The sequence below is a fragment of the Rattus rattus genome, chromosome 4, assembly GCF_011064425.1.
Source record: "Rattus rattus isolate New Zealand chromosome 4, Rrattus_CSIRO_v1, whole genome shotgun sequence".
NCBI classification, from domain to species: domain Eukaryota; kingdom Metazoa; phylum Chordata; class Mammalia; order Rodentia; family Muridae; genus Rattus; species Rattus rattus.
In genome coordinates this window covers 101,881,820-101,900,248 of record NC_046157.1, presented here as the reverse complement: position 1 = coordinate 101,900,248, position 18,429 = coordinate 101,881,820, and the positions used below count along the sequence as shown (strand labels likewise).

The 18,429-nt window shown below is 36.6% G+C and overlaps 1 protein-coding gene across 1 annotated transcript in view; it reads left to right on the top strand.

Moving 5' to 3' along the window:
* LOC116898461 (collagen alpha-1(XIX) chain-like) overlaps window positions 1–18,429 on the top strand; it is a 92,999-nt gene that overhangs the window by 24,234 nt on the left and 50,336 nt on the right. The window contains exons 2-6 of the mRNA XM_032899718.1: window positions 4,919–5,042; window positions 7,240–7,515; window positions 11,288–11,368; window positions 15,640–15,765; window positions 17,021–17,074. Of these exons, the coding sequence (XP_032755609.1) occupies window positions 4,919–5,042; window positions 7,240–7,515; window positions 11,288–11,368; window positions 15,640–15,765; window positions 17,021–17,074 (661 nt within the window). The remainder of the gene's footprint in view (window positions 1–4,918; window positions 5,043–7,239; window positions 7,516–11,287; window positions 11,369–15,639; window positions 15,766–17,020; window positions 17,075–18,429) is intronic.

The following is an 18,429-nucleotide window of genomic DNA, read 5'->3' as shown; positions in this document are numbered from 1 at the left end:
TAAATTCCATGTATTTATCCAATACCCTCCGAGCATACTCCTTGAGCAGAGCTGGAATGGTTATAACAGCCCCAGACACCCTCAGTCTTTGCTTTCCCAGTACTGGGATTAAAAATTCAAGATATTAAGCTTACCTTTAATGTGGGTATTGAGATTGAATTCATGTCCTTTTGCATGGGTGCCAACCACATAACTTACTGAGCTATCTGTCCTGCTCTTGTTTATTTTTATATCTTTTACTTTCTTATGTTTAAAATACATAGATATAAATATAAATACATATGTGAATATATATCAATAATTATAAATCAGCACTGATAGATGCATAAAGTATAAAGATTCATTCTATATGAAAAATTAACATCATGCAAGGAAGATGCACTAATTGTATATGAGCAAAGTTTATATGTAATATATTATATATAATTGAAATTAAATTATCATTAATCTAAACTGAAGTGTTGTTAATCTATAATGTTAGGTATAATATTTAGAGCCTTTAATGACAAAGCAACACAAACAATATACTTTTAAAAGGAGGAAAATGGCATTATAATATAAATATTTATCATCAATAGTAATGAAAGAAGAAAAACTACAAAATAAGTGGAAAGCAAACAGCAAATGATAAGTATAAACTCAATCTTAGGACAATTATATAAATTGTAAATATTTACAAAGGCAAATAATTATTCAAATGGATAAATAGGCATGATACATCTATATAGTATCTAAAATAGACATACTTTATACTTCAAATTTTAGTAAAAGCAAATTCATTAAAAGTAAAAGAATAAAAGTAAAAGAAAGTATGCCCCTCAATCTATATTCAAATGCTTTAATAGCTATACAAATATCAGAAAGACTATTTTTTTATTATTTATCATCTTATAATCTTAGTCCATCAAGAGGAGATAGCAATGATCAATATATATGCACCCAACAATACAACCCTAAAATCCACAAACATTGACAAAATTGAAGACAGAAATAAATAAAATTTAATAAAAATTATGGAAAACCTCAATATCAAATATAAAGATTAAAAGATCACTAGGTAGAAAATTCTCAAGGAAAACGTGTTACCTCTAAGATACCATGATCTAATGGTTTCTGGGGGACTTTTCTTCCTGAAATATCAGAATATGTGTTCTTCTCAAATATGCATGAAACATTGTCCTGAACAGGCCATAAAAAATTCAAAAATTCAAGTCTTTCATATGCGCATCGAGTATGTCTTCAATCTGAGTATGGACTCAGATTAGAAATCAGCAAAGCACACTTCTATGTAAACAATCCTAGCGGTGCAGTTGGCAGTTATCTAGGGTCCACGTCATCGAGGCAAAGTATTTTAAGACATCTCACTACACCCTCACGGCTATGTTCCCTTTGACAGATCATGGGATAATCTCCAACATCTTGCTTTCGCTATTCATAGGAACTTTTAGCTGATTTTCCTTTCAACATTTGGTTTTTCATTCATATCACGTTGTTCTGATTTCAGCACCCTTAACAGTCCCCTAATCTGAAGGGATGGGGCCTTCTTTTTGTCATCTTTTAAAGTCTGGCAGTATTCTATAGCAGATGAGAATTCAGATGATGTTGGTGTAATTCCAAGTTTGCTAACTGCTGGTCACTGCACTGGCTCTGTTCAGCTTGTATCTTATTAGTCTGGACAGTATTTATGAAAAGTGTGGTTGCTTGTCAAAATTTGAAACTTGAAATCATTTAGGTAAAACGTAGGCTTTTGGCTTCTTTGGAAAATGTGGATGATCTGGCAGCATGGAGTCTATGATCCCATATGGCACCAGCTGACTGGCACTAAATAACGACTGTCCCTGTGGATGGTCTAGGTTCTGTGGTCCACAGTCTTCACACATGTCCTCTACCCAAAGACCCAGGTCACTTACTATTATTAGCTCACAACTCTGTTTTTCATATAGAAGTATGAGAGGGATATGAAGAAGTGAATGTAGTTTATGTGCACAGCTATATCAAAATGGAGGGAGGCAAGATCGGCGGCCATGTTTTTATCTGCAAAGCTGACCAGCTTAGTTCATTTATTGATTTGCTCATATTTATTATCTACTCTTTGTGGACACTACTGTAGTTGCTAAGGACAAATAGGTGAGGTGCTTCGACATAAGTACCTGGAGTTTACATTCCAACCATCCTATACCCATAGTACTGTGCATTTTGGTTTAAACAAACAACAACAACAAAAGATACCAGTAGTCCTAAGACATGCACAAAGAATGAGGAGGGTAGGTGAGAAGAGGGAAGTGGGCTACCTGATTGGAATAGTGTTAGAATACAAGAGTGAGTGGTAAGGTCTGAAGGGATGGCAAAGATATAATTATTTGGAGTGTTCGTTTAAATAGTTCGCTGGGTTAATGAGAGGCTACCAGTTAGACAGCCAGGTCAAAGGAAGTCTGATTTTAAAAGAGAAAGCATATATTTGTAAAGCAAGATTACAAGACCATTTGAAGAGGACACATTAAAGATTTAAAAGGAGATTTTCTCTCAAATAAAAGATATCACAATACATTCTAGAAGAGAGAAAGCAATTGGAACGTGTGCCGGACTGTGCAACAGCAAAGAATCGACCTTCAGTGTTGTAGGAGGGGAACATTAGGGAGAAATGGATCCACTTCAACAGATTCCTGAACCATGAAGGATTAAGAGGAATCAGACTATGCAGAAACCAATGAGAGGAGAAGATGTAGGTGTCCACACATTGGTTTGTGTGTGGGTATGCAAACACTCCTGTGTGTGAGCGTATGTGTGTGTGTACATATGTGTCAGATTAGCCTGAGAGCCCAAGTGACCAACTTACTATCTTCTTTATCCAACTACATAGGAGGTGGGGCAGGGGGGGTCTTAGAAGCTAAAGAATTTGAATTTGAACCATAAACATTACAGACTGAGCTTAACAAGAAAGTAAACACAAGAATAAGCGAGAACAACAAAAATTGGGGCAAAAGCAAAATTCTATAGTGGACGTGAGACTCTGACATTAATATGCCCCCTTGCACCATATCCATACTTGCGAATACTTATTGTCAGGTGAATATCATTTACCATGTGTAAAATAAAAGTATTCTTATATCTACAGAAATAATCACTATATATTAATATTTGAAGAGTCCTTGGAGCTAATCATACTGAGCAGTGACGCCTCCCATTGACTCACCTTGCCATCAAAGGCAGTGTTTTTCATCACAGTCATTCTTCAGTGTGAATGGCTAGCACAATTTTCCAGAAATTCGTTAGCTTCATAGCTTCCTGTATGGATCAGAGGCAAAATTATGAAAAAACTAACCCAGACAAAGTAGAGATATTCAGAGATGCAGGAGTTAAGCAGGTACCTAGAAAATGAGTTTTTAAACAGGAGAATAAAATAAAATAGCAAGGGAAATATATTTCTTTTAATTCTTGCTAATATACAGTCCTTCTTGAAAGATGTAAGTCTATGGTCATGTGACCCTGAGCATGGTTGATCTTGTCTGAAGAGGTATAAGGTAAGAAAAGACGATGTCCAATATAATAGTATTGTCAAATTCTGGAAACCTTGGGGTGACATTTAGATCTTAAGAGCTTTAAGGTGAAGAGGTAGAAAGAGACATAGGAAATTGGAAGCAAAATGGAATATCCACCTATGATTCATGTGGTAAGGGAATAACATGGGACATGGGATTTCCTTCAACAGTAATTTTTCCATAGCTACCTCCAAGTTTTCATTTGAAGGTTCGCTTGGTGTTGTTGCTTCAACCCTACAAGTACCCTCCTTAAAGTCTTAAATAGTCTCAAAGAGAACAGTTAGGCATCTCTGGCTGCTTCTATGCTGATATAGTTAATTATGAAACACTACTTAGAATAATACAATAATTGTCCCCAGCAATTTAGTAAAATTTCATTTGGTACTGTAGAAATCCTAGAAAATACAATATCTCATTATTGACATTAACTACTTGGATGGAATTGATAGAAAAAAATGTTTACTATTATTGCTTTTAGTAGAGCTGATCATAATATTCAATGTTAGTATTAATAATTAAGTGGATGGTGCTTTATTTATATAACACAACTTAAGTTTTGTTTGTCCTTAAGTGATATGCTTCCTTACCTGAAAAAAAAATAAAGAAGTGAAAAGCAGCTTCATTTCAAGATTGCAGGGTTTCATTCAATATTGCAGAATTCTTACATCCAATGAAAAGAAATAAACTCTTTACCCATTATTTAATGAAAATCAAATTCAGAATATGTGGCTATGTATATTGTGAATTTCTGTGTGTTTCCTTGTGTTTTTACCAAGACAATCTTGGCATTGAGATCGATATAGAAGGAAATTAGGACCATTCTTTGGCTTCTACTCCCTACAAAGACTAATTTTTCTAGAGTAAGGACAATACAGCCAAATCACATTTAATTTATTGTCATCATAACTTACTGGAAATCAATATTAAGAATTCATTTTAAAGGCTAAATTAAATTTTATGGCAAATTTTCTTCAGAAAATATTCCTTGATTTATAATCTTTTCAAAAAAGTTCTTCCCACTTTCTCTACCAAACCATGAAAGAAGCCACTTTTATTCTTCCTAAATCATTGCTGTCCATCCAAAATCAGTGAATTCTGACTCTTCCATATACTGTAGCCTACCCACTTGTTTATATATCCCAAGCTTTAAGAACATCAGATGATTACAAAAGGAAGAGAATAAGAATTTAAATTACATAGAAAATGCAGATACAGATGCTTCCATAAATCTAACAACCAAAAAAAAAAAAGAATAATAAATTATAATCCCATTGGAAGTAGCTATGACTGAGAAATTGCATTTCATAGAGTTTATACTTGAATTTCTTCCCTGGTCACCTTCAGTCTTCCTACAATCCTTATTTGCTTTCTTCCCATAGTAAGATATTTCCCAAAGGTCTTCCAGAGGAATACTCTGTAGCCGTCATGTTTCGGGTACGAAGAAGCACTAAAAAGGAAAGGTGGATTTTATGGAAGATTTTAAACCAGCAGAATATGCCCCAGGTAAGCTAGTAATTCATTTCATTGGGTCAGGTGGTTCTCTATTCTGTGTACCCAAATCTGGAGATAGATGTAGTACTCAAATATTATGTTGTTTAGGGGAATTGTCAATAGAAAACTCTAAGCTTTGTTAAGTAAAATAGCCTTGATGGTAAACATGATGTGAGAATCTGGTGAATCAAAAGTTAGTGCTTTGCTTTGTCTTAAAGATCTATTTACTTTTATTTTATGTGCGTAAATGTTTGCCTGCATGTTTGTATGTATGTATGTATGAATGCACGTATATACATACACTATGTGCTTGTCTAATGATCAGAGAGGTCAAAAAGTAGTGTTGGATTCCCAGGAACTGCAGTTACATTTTTTTTGCCACCAATGGGTGCTGAGACTTGGAACCTGCTCCTCTGTAGGAACAGCCATTGCATTTACCACTGAGCCCACACCTTGAACTTCACCCCGTTTTTTAATTTTATCAGCTATTTTATCTGAAGCCAGTGGAACTGCTTTCCTTTCACAGATGCTTCATTGACTGGCTTCACCTCATAATGAACTTCACATCCTCTCATGTATATCATTATTAAAGAGATTTATTTCTTTACTTAAAATTCCTTTGTCAATTGAAAGCTGATATTTCAATATCAATTCATCAATAAAACAAATATGGACCACATGCTTCATGCTAGAAAGATGAGAAGAAATTTAGGGCTGGGACAATGGCTCAGTGGGGAATGCATTTGTCATGCAAAACTGTGGATTGGAGTTTAGATCCTTAGGACATACATGGGGACCAAGAGAAGTTGGGGGCTCACCAGTTTGTCCAGCATTCACGAAAAGGGAGAAGGGATTCTCAGAGCAAGTTAGTTAGCAACACTAGTCAAATCGATGAGCTCTGGGTTCAAGAGACCTGGATTGCACATACATACATACATACATACATACATACATACCTACATGTATACAGGCAAACATGCACATAAAATAAAAGTAAATAGATCTTTAAGACAAAATAAAAACAAACCTCTCCTTCACCAGATTCTCACATCATATTTCATCAAGGCTATCTTACTTGAGGGAGACACCCAATGTTAATTGACTCCCACATTCTTGTGTACATATGTTCATTATATCTGCACACGTGCACGTGCGTGCACAAACACACACACATGCATATACATACTTATACACACTCACAGATGTATTTCACATATAGGAGCACATATACCCAAGCACAGAAGCACACATACACAAACACATTCCAAAAGAAAATAAAGATTTTAAAAAGTAGAATTCCTGTTCTTTTGGAGCAGAAAGTGTGAGAGCATTTACGAGAGCATAGACAGCACAGTTATGCTATTGAGGGAAGCATGATGGGAGGTGTCTGAGCATAGACAGGAGAGGCCACCGATATAGAGGGTGGAGAATCCAGGAGCACTTGCAGAGATGACACAGAGATGAAGGGTGATGCAAGCATTCACTCCACAGACCTCAAAATGGCGTAGCATCACACATTTGTGCTCTCTTCATAATCATTGAGTACCTTTACTTTGGTTGATCTTTTCACTATTAATAAAGGTCACAAGCTTAGGACGAGATGCCCGTTTGAACTCAAAATGCATGTCATTTATGAAATAACTTCTCCTTGCCATGAAAATTATTAAAGGTTTAAAAGGTCCAGGTCAGTTTTCATGCATAAAGAAATGCATATATTGTTTTTCATTTGAAATGAGCAACCTTGATATCTATATGCACATAGAGAACAATATAAGCATGTCTATGTATGGGATAATATGATCCAGTAGTATAATTTAAAGCCATGAATTTTTTACTTGTATGCTTACTTTATGAATATATAACGATTATATAGCTATAATGTATGACATTGATAATGTATAATGTATATATGATAATGGTAATGTATAATGTAAAATAGTCACATATTTATATACACATATGCTCCCTTATATGCTCTTTTGTAAATGAGCCGACCACAAGAGATGCTGCATGCCAGCACACTTGAATCAAGGTACTCGGTCTTTTGTTTGCACCCCTGTTGCTGGCACAGGTACCGTCTCACGGCTAGCCAGTTCTTCAGTTATGCCGTTATACACACAGAACTTTTAATTGTGTGCTTTACTAATTTTGAATGTCAATTTTCAAACCATACAAAGATGTTCTCCTTATCTGCCTTCATTTTTTTCAGATATCTGTAGTGATCGATGGTACGAAGAAGGTGGTAGAGTTTATGTTCCGGGGTGCCGAGGGAGATCTGCTGAACTATGTTTTTAAGAACCGAGAACTCCGTCCTCTCTTTGATCGTCAATGGCATAAACTTGGCATTGGCGTGCAACCCCGAGTCCTTTCTCTCTATATGGATTGTAATTTAATTGCGAGTCGTCACACAGAAGAAAGGGACTCTGTGGATTTTCACGGAAGGACAGTTATTGCCGCACGAGCTTCAGATGGCAAACCCGTGGATGTAAGTTCTATCGCTAATGCTAGCAGGGAGCTTCCACCATTCCTAAACTAAAGCAAAAAACCTTACAACAGCGGCTTCCTGGGACTGCGGATGTGGTTCGATGTGTAGAATGCTTGCATAGGCTGCATGACATACGGGATGTGATCTCCAAGAACCAGGAATGGTGGTGGTTCTTGGTGGTGTGTGCTTCCAAGCCAGACAAGAGCATCAGAAGTTCAGGTCAGGGTCAATCTCAGTCACATGGTGAGTTTAGGGTCAGGGGGCTGCATAAGACCCTGGAGAGAGAGAGAGAGAGAGAGAGAGAGAGAGAGAGAGAGAGAGAGAGAGAGAGAGAGAGAGAGAGAGAGAGAGAGAGAAAGAGAGGGAAGTCATTTCTTCCTTTAATGATTAGACACATACAAGACCCGTCTCTCACCAATGTTTATGTTGTCGTGTATGAAGAATATTTATTTTCAACTGTATCTTCACACGTAACTATATTCTGTTTTCACCCACATTTTCCAGTCAACCAATTTAAAATAACTGGATCGTACCTTTAAAAACTAGGATTATTAAGAGTAACTTTTAGTGAAAAAATTGAAAACCCGACACAAAGAAAGTGTAAGCTTGCCCAAGCCTTTATGCTTTGAATAAAAGGATTAGGAAAAGATGAACTTTAAATAGTTCCAGACTGTCTGATGTTTTCATTCAAGAACAATACCCAATTCATTCAAGAACCATATAGCAATTCAACTGCATTTCCCACAACTTATAGTGTCTTTTTAGAGTTCCTTTGACAGAAATAAAGTCATTAAATCTATCAGTGGGTCACTTGGATGAGGCGACATGGCCAGAAAATCTCTTACAGATAAAATGTCCTATAAAAATTACATTTTGAAGCTAAACTGATATAAATTTTACTGTTGATTTCCTTGCAGTAATCTTTTAAGAGTTTGATCTAGCTAAATTTAATAGCAAAATGTTTTTCTTATGGGTTAAATGATAAGAAAGCTTCCAAAAATCTGCTGTGGACATTACCAAAAATAAATGCCAAAGCTGTACGCATCAAGGGCTGATAGGGAAATTGCACTTCAGAAATAAGAGTGTTGTGCAAATATGCCTTTGAGGGGCTTGCCCTTTGTAAAGATTGTTTGGAAGTAAAAGATGTATAGATACAGATACATATTCAAGGAAATAGGATTTTAAAGCATTTTTCTTAGGGCCATTGTATGAACATATCAGAGAGACTGTCTGGATTTGGGGTCCTGGATGGCCGGGAATATAGGCAGAGCAGAGCAGCCTATCCTAGGGAGTCCATCAGGGCCACGGGGAGAGATTGCTGGCCTGAGTCAGAACCCCCGCTTGGATTTGCAATTTGTTAGTATCTTCGGTTACAAAACAGATCTGGTGTAGATGTTTGTTGCAATAATATAGGGTTGGAACTGGTGGTTCTTTATTCATAATCTGTTTTCTATAAATTATAACATGGGGCAAAACAACACAAAAAAACAATAACAACAAAAACTGTATTGTTCTTGGCTTTCAAAACCTCCAAGCCAGCAGCAGGACTAACATCTATCCATAAATGGTGGGTGTTGCTACTGACGAATCATTAATCATAGGCCGTGGGCACTTATTTTCTATATTTTGTCCTGCCATTCTCTTGTGAGCTGTTTTCCATCACAAAAGTAGCTTCTTTGATGAAGGTTGAAAACTGCACTCTTCGTGAATACAAATATAAATAATTACTATTAAATTGAAATCCTTTAAAATTGATAATCTACCTTTAGTTAAGTAGAACAACTCCTAGGCTGTGCTAACTTATGATAGGCTTTCAATGCCTGGTGCATAAGTGTGGTATGTATGTGTGTGGCATATTCATGTATTCATACGTGCTACATACATGTGAGAGTGCAGACGGGTATAATGTGCAGGTACATGAGAGGCCAGAGCAGGGTATTGGGGTCTGGGATTCTTTCTGTATCATTTCCTGCTCTTTAATCTAGATCTCTTGGTGAGGCAGGAGCTCAGTTTTTCAGATAGGTTTGCTTACCAGTGAGCACTCAGGACCACTTGTCTCTACCTCTAACAGTTGGGTTATATAAAGACACACACATGCAACCATGTCAAATTGTTGACATAGGAGCTGGGAATTCAAACTCAGAAGATGACAATTGCAGAGCGAGCACCCTTGCCACGCTGAGCAATTTCCACAACCCTCACTTACCCATCATTTTGATAACAGTGATTAGAATAAACTTGTTATAAGCTAAGTTAGTTAATTATAATCTTCATTCTTTATATTGCATAATTTGTATCCCATCTCCAATATTTTATTAGACTAAGTATTGTACTTAAACTCCTCAAATGAAAATTCATCTCAATGACCTTGTAAAACTCCTATAAATATCAATCACTGAATCTTGCACATTTTTGTGTTACCCATAAACAGGAGGCTGCTAATAAATCCATACGTTTTCTGAAATGTCTGATGCTTTCTATGAGCCAAATTTATTTTGTCAATCTCAGTATAGTACACATTAGGGCATAACTCCTGGATTTCATTGTGTGGGTAGGAGGAGGACAAGTTAGAGATTCACACAACAGATGAACCCTTACAATAATTTGCTTTTCCTATATAAAATACATATCTAATAACAGCAAAGTGATACCTAACCAAGATCTTTTAAACTGTTAATAAAGAACCACAGAGAAAGGGTCAGAGAAAAGAGGGAAGGAAACAGGGAGAGGGTAAATCCGATTCACGCTCTACACCAAGTCTAATACATACGTCTTTGTTAATTACAACCCTGAATTCACAACAGTAGGCTACGTTCAGGGCTCCAGGCAATGCTTGCTGTTACACAGCATCATTCAATATTTCATTAGTGTAGGAGTTGAAGATGACACACTTCTTATATCTATATTTATTTTATCAGTGATAAGTACCGTTAACGATTTCCTAGACAATTTTCCTGATCTTTCCATTAAAGTTACGGTTGGCTTTTCCATGAAGCCTAATCATCTCTTGTCTAAATGTCAAAAAGGAGAGTTTTCTGCAAATAGAAGAGACTTTTGTAAAACAATAAAATTGTGAATCATTTGGGTTTTGTGCTACTGAGACAGGATTGCTCTGGGTAATCCAGACTGGTCTGAAATACCACATATAAACCAAGTTAGTCAAGTTGGCACTCTCTTGTGCCAAAGTCATCGATGCTAGGGCTGCAGGCAGGTGCTACTGGGTTCAGCTTGCTCAGGAACATACTAATATAAAGTCCATAGGCATTCTGCAGACTTCATTAAATATAGTCAAATATTAATTATCTTTTCTCTCTATTGAAAATGGCATGTGTACTTCATACCTCAAATAGGACTCTTGGTCCTAAAGAGAAAACATTTTCCTTCACTTTTGACCACCTCTCTGCAAAGTTTTACTTTTACATGTAATTTTGTAGAGAATTCCATTGTAGAACAGCAGTATATCTCTAATTAAATGCTTGTGGGGTTTTTTTTGTTAATTCAATATTTCATTCTTATTGCTTGAGACAATTAGCCAAGCTTTACCATTGTTTTTCATTCGCTCATTTCCTGTATCTAATGACCTTCCTCTGTAGCTGACTGTTTCTCAAGTGATCCTTAAGGCAATGAATCCTAAATTAAAACGGAACATTATAAATATGTATCAGTCATTTATGTTAACTTTCCTTTTATTTCTAGTTAAATTGCTGTAGTTAATAATGCCTAAATTTGATTCTCAAAACCAATGATGTGCATTGCTACTTTCTTTTAATAGATTGAGCTTCACCAACTCAGAATCTACTGCAATGCAAGCTTCCTAGCTGGAGAATCGTGTTGCAACCTATTGCCTACTAAGGTAGGTTCATTTTCTTACCTTGTGAAGCACAAGCAAGTTTGTTATCTTTTAGTTACCGTTCGTCATCTGTAGAGTCTATGTATAGGGCACCGTGAAGTTTCTCAGTTGAAGCTGGGTGTGTAATCTATTCTCAGTATGGTGCTTAGAAACTGCTCACACTTCAACCACAGGGTTGCACACTAAAATTTGATGGTGATTTGTGCTCACATTGGCCTCAACCTAGTGAGAAGCAGCCTTAATGTACACCTTCCCTCGCCCCGTACTGTTGCCTTGTCTCAGCTGAGGCCCCAGATGATGGGAGGTGCTGTCAACATTTGTCAGATCTTTCCCTTTTAATGGACTCCCACATCTTAAGATTAGTCAACCCTTGTTTAGTTTTGCTTTGTGACACATTTCCATTCCCTTTGTCCTCGCCCTGCCATTGCCAAGTACATTTTTACGTTATGCCTAGCCATCATGTCAACTGCCTTTCTAATACACATTCTTTCCCCTGATAATATCACCAGAATGAGTCTCAAAATCACTGAATTGCATATATATTTGTTGTCTTCTAGTAAATATTTTTTTATTGAGCATTGCTCTAGTAAACACTGCACTAAGGAAAAAGACTGACAGGTATGAACAGGGTCCCAGTCTGGTCATCTTTTTCTTAAAGTCCTAAGTGATTCCTTGTTGGCAATAAAACATCAATCCAGTGAATTAGTCTCCCATATTAAATATTCTTGACCTCATTCTACAGCTATCATTACGGTATCTATGAATTTCATTCCAAAAAAAAAATCTGGTGTTCTCTCAGTTTCACTCTAATAGTCTCTCATGCTGTTTCCCAATTTATGAATATAATTATAGTTTCTTTAAATTGATTAAAATATAAATAAAACAGTAACTGAGGATTTACTTTCAAATTCTTTTATTATCTAGCGATTTGTCAATGCATAATTATTTTGTTTTCTACTACTGTGATAAAATACCATGACCAAAGCTAACTTATGGGACAAAGAGTGGTTTGGTTTTGTTTATTTATTTTTTTGGCTTATGGTTCCAGAAGAGAAGTCCATAATGGCAGTGGGGGAGGGGAGGCCTAGCAGCAGGCAGCTGGAGCCGGAAGCTGAGAGATCACATCTGTCTCAAACACAGAGTAGAGAGAATGAAGAGAAAGTAGACAAGGCTATGAAGTCTTCAAAGTCCTCCACAGTGACATAAGTCCTCCAGCAAGGCACAACCACCTCCTCAAAGGGCACCACATACTGGGGACCAAGTATCGAAATATCTGAGCTCCTGGGGATCTTTTCTCCTTCAAACCACCACACAGCAGGAGAGTTTCATTTCTCGATTTGTCAACTACAAAATCAAAGGCTTTCCAAAGAGAATAATTTAAAAGAAACCTCCCCAAAAGAACATATGAAAATCATAAGTCCAATATTCAATGTTTTGCTTCTTTGGATCTTAATTTCTCTAAATTTCTACACTTACTAGGAAATCCATATGAAATTTTTAATTGGTGATTTTTTTTAATTCAAAAACTCTTGTAACTCCTCTCATGTGGTTTGTGCAGTAGAGTGAAATCTAGCCAAATAACTCAGAGTCTTTCAAATATTATGCCTTGCTTATATAACTTGGCTGTATAAAGCATATCTCAAACCCAATTTATGAATCTCATTCCAAGCAAAGTGAAAGTCTGCCAAATATCTTTCTATAAATACCTAAAAAGATAGCTGTAATGCCAGTCTACAGACTTGAAATACCGAGGCTTCCTGAACCTACACCTTTAATCATGAAGGTTTTCTTATTCTAAAACTTTGTTGTAAGTAATTGTGATCATGTTGTATTGGGGTTCTTAACATAACTATTTTCTTTCACTTAAAAGTAATTTAATGATGTTTTTATATTTGTAAATGTTATGTTCATCATTATTCATTGACTTATGTTAATAGATTTCTATGAAAAATGGGTTAGATAGAAATAGACGAAGAATTGGATGAAGTCACTTAAGTCTAACATGACTTCACACATTAACAGTCTACTTCACAGTGCTAACCTTAAAATTTAATAAAAAAAATAAATAATGATGTTTACAAGGATTACTTGCAAATCAGTTTTACAGTTGAAAATAACTTAGGACTTTATTCCAAGTATGTAAAAATAAACAAACACCCTATTTTTCATGTTGATGCTCATTTGTGGGGATAGCATCTCCGTTCACTCTGTAATTAAAAGTAAATAGAAGTCTGACACATTTACAAGCAGGAATACATAAATAAGATAATCTAAAAGCCATTAAAAACAGTTGATGAATGTTTGAAACCAACTGTCTGCTTTCTGTTTTCGAAAAATGTCTTGGGGCAGGGAAGGATAGAGGGATGCCCCAGTGGTTCAGAATGCTTGCTGTGTAACCATGGCAAGCTGAGATCTTGCTCTTCCTTGCCTGGTACTATAGTGGGTGGGCAAACAGAGCATCACTGAGGCTTGCTGACTGCTACCCTATCCCAGTACTGCAAGCTCCATGTGCCAGGGAGAGACCCTGCCTCAAAGAATAAGGTAGAACACCATAAGGGAGGGCAGCTAGCCCCCTTGACTTCTGTGGGAGCACACAGGTCCACACACCTACACACACGTGTACACACCACATACACATAAACCACACACATGTTGACACTCACAGTAAGTGTATTGATAAGCACATAAATGTCTAAAGTCAGAAAAGTGTCATTCTATCTGTACATTTAAAAATTTTATATGTTAATATCAAGCCACACTGATCTTTATGTTGCTATTTTATTGAGTACTTCAAAGGTGAAATTTATTTGAGACTATCTATGGACACACTCCATTTCTAAGAAGTCAGATTTTTCAGTCTCTGAAACAATCAGATTGTACATGATTGAATATGAAAGTAAAAAGTACATAGAAAATAATAAATCGTCTGGGAGGAATGAATTGTCTGAGTAGCAATCTCGTTTCATCCGAATATAATTTTTAGGCTTTTAAATTGAAAATGTATTAAGATCCCCAATGATCATCAAGTCTAGAGGTAATAAGTATGGAATCCCTAGGGCTAAATATGAGAATCTGGTCACAGTGTGTCTGGGTGCGCAGTTTATTGTGTGTTTTCTAGATACAAGTATTAGAGTGACACCTATTATTCAAAAGTCACTTATAAATTCTACTTTAGAACATTAAGGAAGGGGACAAACATCAGATAAGAAGACAAAAATAAAATTTACCCTGGGCTCATACCACATTAGCTGGCCATTGACTCTTTTATTTGCATAACATGAATGTGTTTTCCACTCATGTATAATTTGAAGTATACAAGGCAACCAGGAAGTTTTTCCACCTGTTGCTTATTTTCGCTGACACTGCAAATACGAGTTAGCCCTGGGGAGTAGTGTGATATGAGTTGATGAGTTGTCAAATAGAGAGGATACATTGAAATTCTCTTTAGGATCAATATGTGATACTTCCTCTATATTTAAAAAATATTTATTTTAATTGTGTGTGTGTGTGTGTGTGTGTGTGTGTGTGTGTGTGTGTTGATATGTGTTCGTGAGTGCAGGAGCAGAAGAGGCCATCCGAGGCTAGAGTAACAGTTGTGGTAGGCGTCCAGATGTAGGGGCTGAGAACTGAACTTGGATTTCCTGTGAACCAGCCCCAGCTTTTAACCGCTGTCTCTCCAGCCTCTTGAATGAAATTAGACAGGAAAAATTCTGCCTCTTTATAACCATGTTCAGCATGACCTAAACTCACCAGATTCAGAATCGTCCACTTTTATATCTTTAAAGAACACTGGCCTAGAGCAGGCTATACTGTGATTATACTGTGATTAACTAATCATCTTAGTGTGTAAAATGAAATCATCTCCAGATTTACTTATAGTTCTAACCAGCTTCCTGTGGTGCCTATACGTTACCCACTCAATTTATATGTTTTCATACTTTGGTTTCCCAGATACTATTCCCATTTTGCTTGTGTGAAGTATTTTATTGCAAGAATGTACTGCTATCAATGTACAATATGACTATACTTATCATAAGGCCACCTAATGTGGCTTTAACATTTCTTACTAAAAGAGTCTTCGTATATTGTCTGTGTGTTGTCAGTGTGGTCACTGGAGGCTTAGTGATAGAGTAAAAATGTAATAAGCTTTTATACATGGATGACAATCATGGTTTCTCAGAAGGAAGGGTGGCAGGCATCCAGACATCTCTGGCTTGATGGGAGTGAACAGCAAGAACTGACGTCATTCTCTAAATTCTCTTTGGGGATTCTAGTGTCCAGAGCAAGAAGACTTTGGAAGTACCACTTCATCCTGGGTGACCTCTCACACTGGTAAAACATCTTCATATCTGCCAGGAAAGCAGGAAATTAAAGATGCATGCCAGTGCATTCCAAACAAGGTATGTTAGCTTTCCTATGTGCCCTCTGAAAGGTCACTCCGCGAAGTGGACTGGGTTCCTTGGCTGTAGCCTGTGGTACACAGAAGGTGCCTTGTGCCCAATCAAATGTCAAATACAATACAGTCACAGACAAAAGCCAGAGGAAGGAAATAAAAGATTGCAGTTTTGGATTTTTATTTTTCTTTCAATGCATTAAAGTAATTAATAGAAAGGTGAAGAGAAGAACTAATGTATGACCGGGAAGTGATGCATACGTAACGTGTTAGGAATGGGCTGCAGTTCAGGAAGAACTGAGTTCTCAGTGTATGCTAAGGATAGGCTGCAGTTTGGAAATTCAGTGCTAGATGAAAAGTGCCCAGCCTTCAACAAAGACACTGCCAAAAAACAGTGCAAGTATTCCTCCTTTGCAGTCTGATGACTCAATTTGCACAGTGTCTGCAAATTTTCATCACCTGCCTCTTTCCTATTGATTGTCTCTGTGTGGTGTGTCCAATTAATGAGATTCATCTGAAACTATGTGGTTCCTTGATCAGTGATGCTGTGCCCATGGACCTCTAGGAATATATTTTTTTATGTTCATAGCAGTCATGAAGTCTATTCTAAAAACAGGCAGTTAGGTAGATAAAATTTGAGAGGCAAATAGGATAGGCAGCAGGTAGGTATGCAGATAGATGATAGATAGATGGATGATGGATGATAGATGGATGATGGATGATAGATAGATGATAGATAGATAGATAGATAGATAGAGGATAGATGATAACAGAGAAAGGATAAATGATATATACATGGTAAATAAATTGATAGATGATAGAAGAGACAATAAATTGATAAAGAGATAGATAGATAGATAGATGACAGAAACAGACATAATAGATAGATAGGATACATAGATGATAGACGATAGATAGATAGATAGATAGATAGATAGATAGATAATAGATGACAGAGAGAGGATAGATGATAGATACATGTTGTGTTAAATAAATTGATAGATGATAGAAGATAATAGACAATAGATAATAGATGATATATGCATAGATGATGGAAATAGATGATAGACATAGAAACAAATAGACAATAGATAGATTATAGATAGATGATACATGCATAGATGATAAATAAATAGATGATAGATAGATGAGATAGATAGATAGTAGATAGATAGATAGATAGATAGATAGATAGATAGATGGATAGCTTTGGAGCAATGAAATAGAATGATTTTGACACACGCATTCATTTTTTCCCTCAGGAGGAAGCAGGAACTCTGGGATCTTTTGGACATAAAGGCGACAAAGGCGAGCCGGTAATGTGCACATAATTTGTACTGTTGGGATGAAGAGGTTTGCTCAAAAGTGACTTTAAAAGATTTGTCCACTTCCTGTTTATGATAAATGCATTTTAAAATGGCTCTCAAAAATGGTTGCGATGAAGAGCACTGTAAACTGGTGTCACACCAGCCGTCTGACTGAGGCCATGGTGTTAGGAAATTCTGAGGAATCTAGAAGAGCCAGTCTTTGTACCTGTAAGTTCCAAACAACACTATAAAGCAGGCCTATGCCCCTGTGGCTTCCTGGCTTTCTTCATCACCCACTTCTCCAGATACCTAAGACACTTATTTCCCTTATCTGCTGACAAGTCTCACTGAGCACGATTTTAGTGACCAAACTTTGCTCTGTCAGAGGCATATTGCTGCGTGTTTGAGAAGGAATAAAGAATAGGATAAATTGTTCGTTTCCTGAGATATCACTCTGAGAGAGAGAGAGAGAGAGAGAGAGAGAGAGAGAGAGAGAGAGAGAGAGAGAGAGAGAGAGAGAGTGTGAGAGAGAGAAGCTGTTAGATCTGCAAGGGTCCTGAGAAAACAATCCGGGCAGACCAAGAAGAACTAACTGTGAAGATGTGTGCTCTTAACGCTAAGTGTGGGACTCAGGCCATAACCCATGCATCAAGATTTGGCTTCCCTTTTGACCAAGTCCTAACTTGGCTGTAATATTTTCTAGTCTTTTGAATGTGTCTTTTACCAAATCAAATTAATGAAAGCCGCACCAGTTGCTGGAGCCACAATAATTAGAACAAAGCACAAGGCCTGTCCTCATTGTGTGTATAATCTTGTGATGATGTAAGTTACCACAGAAATGACCACAGTAGAAAGGGACTAAGAGAAATCAGTAAAGAGGACAAATGTTAGAAAATTAATAAAATGTAAGGTCCATAAAATATTTTACACAAAGACATATCTTAGAGTTGCAATGTGTTATAAGATTCCCATCAATATGTTGCTTTAAACCATTTAGTTTTGTTAGGAATTACCATATACAAAATTCATAGTGACAAGAGATTTTAGTGTCATGTCAAAGCAATCAGTGTATAATTCATTAGTAATCTACCACACAAAATAAATCAGTACTCTTCCTTCAGAAGAGTTTGTCTATGTATAGACTCAAAATCTGTGAATTTGATTAAGCCAGGACAGCTACTGCTGTGTAAAAATGGCTTCAGGTGACCATGACCATGAACACAGTCAACTTTTCAGAAACTTGTAATCAACATGAACATGTGGTTTCATTTTAAGTAGTGGTGACATTTTAATATGCAAAAATGTAGGCTTCTTTTGGTGTTTGATTCTGGTATAAAAATTTTATAGTTCTAACAGGTGCCCAG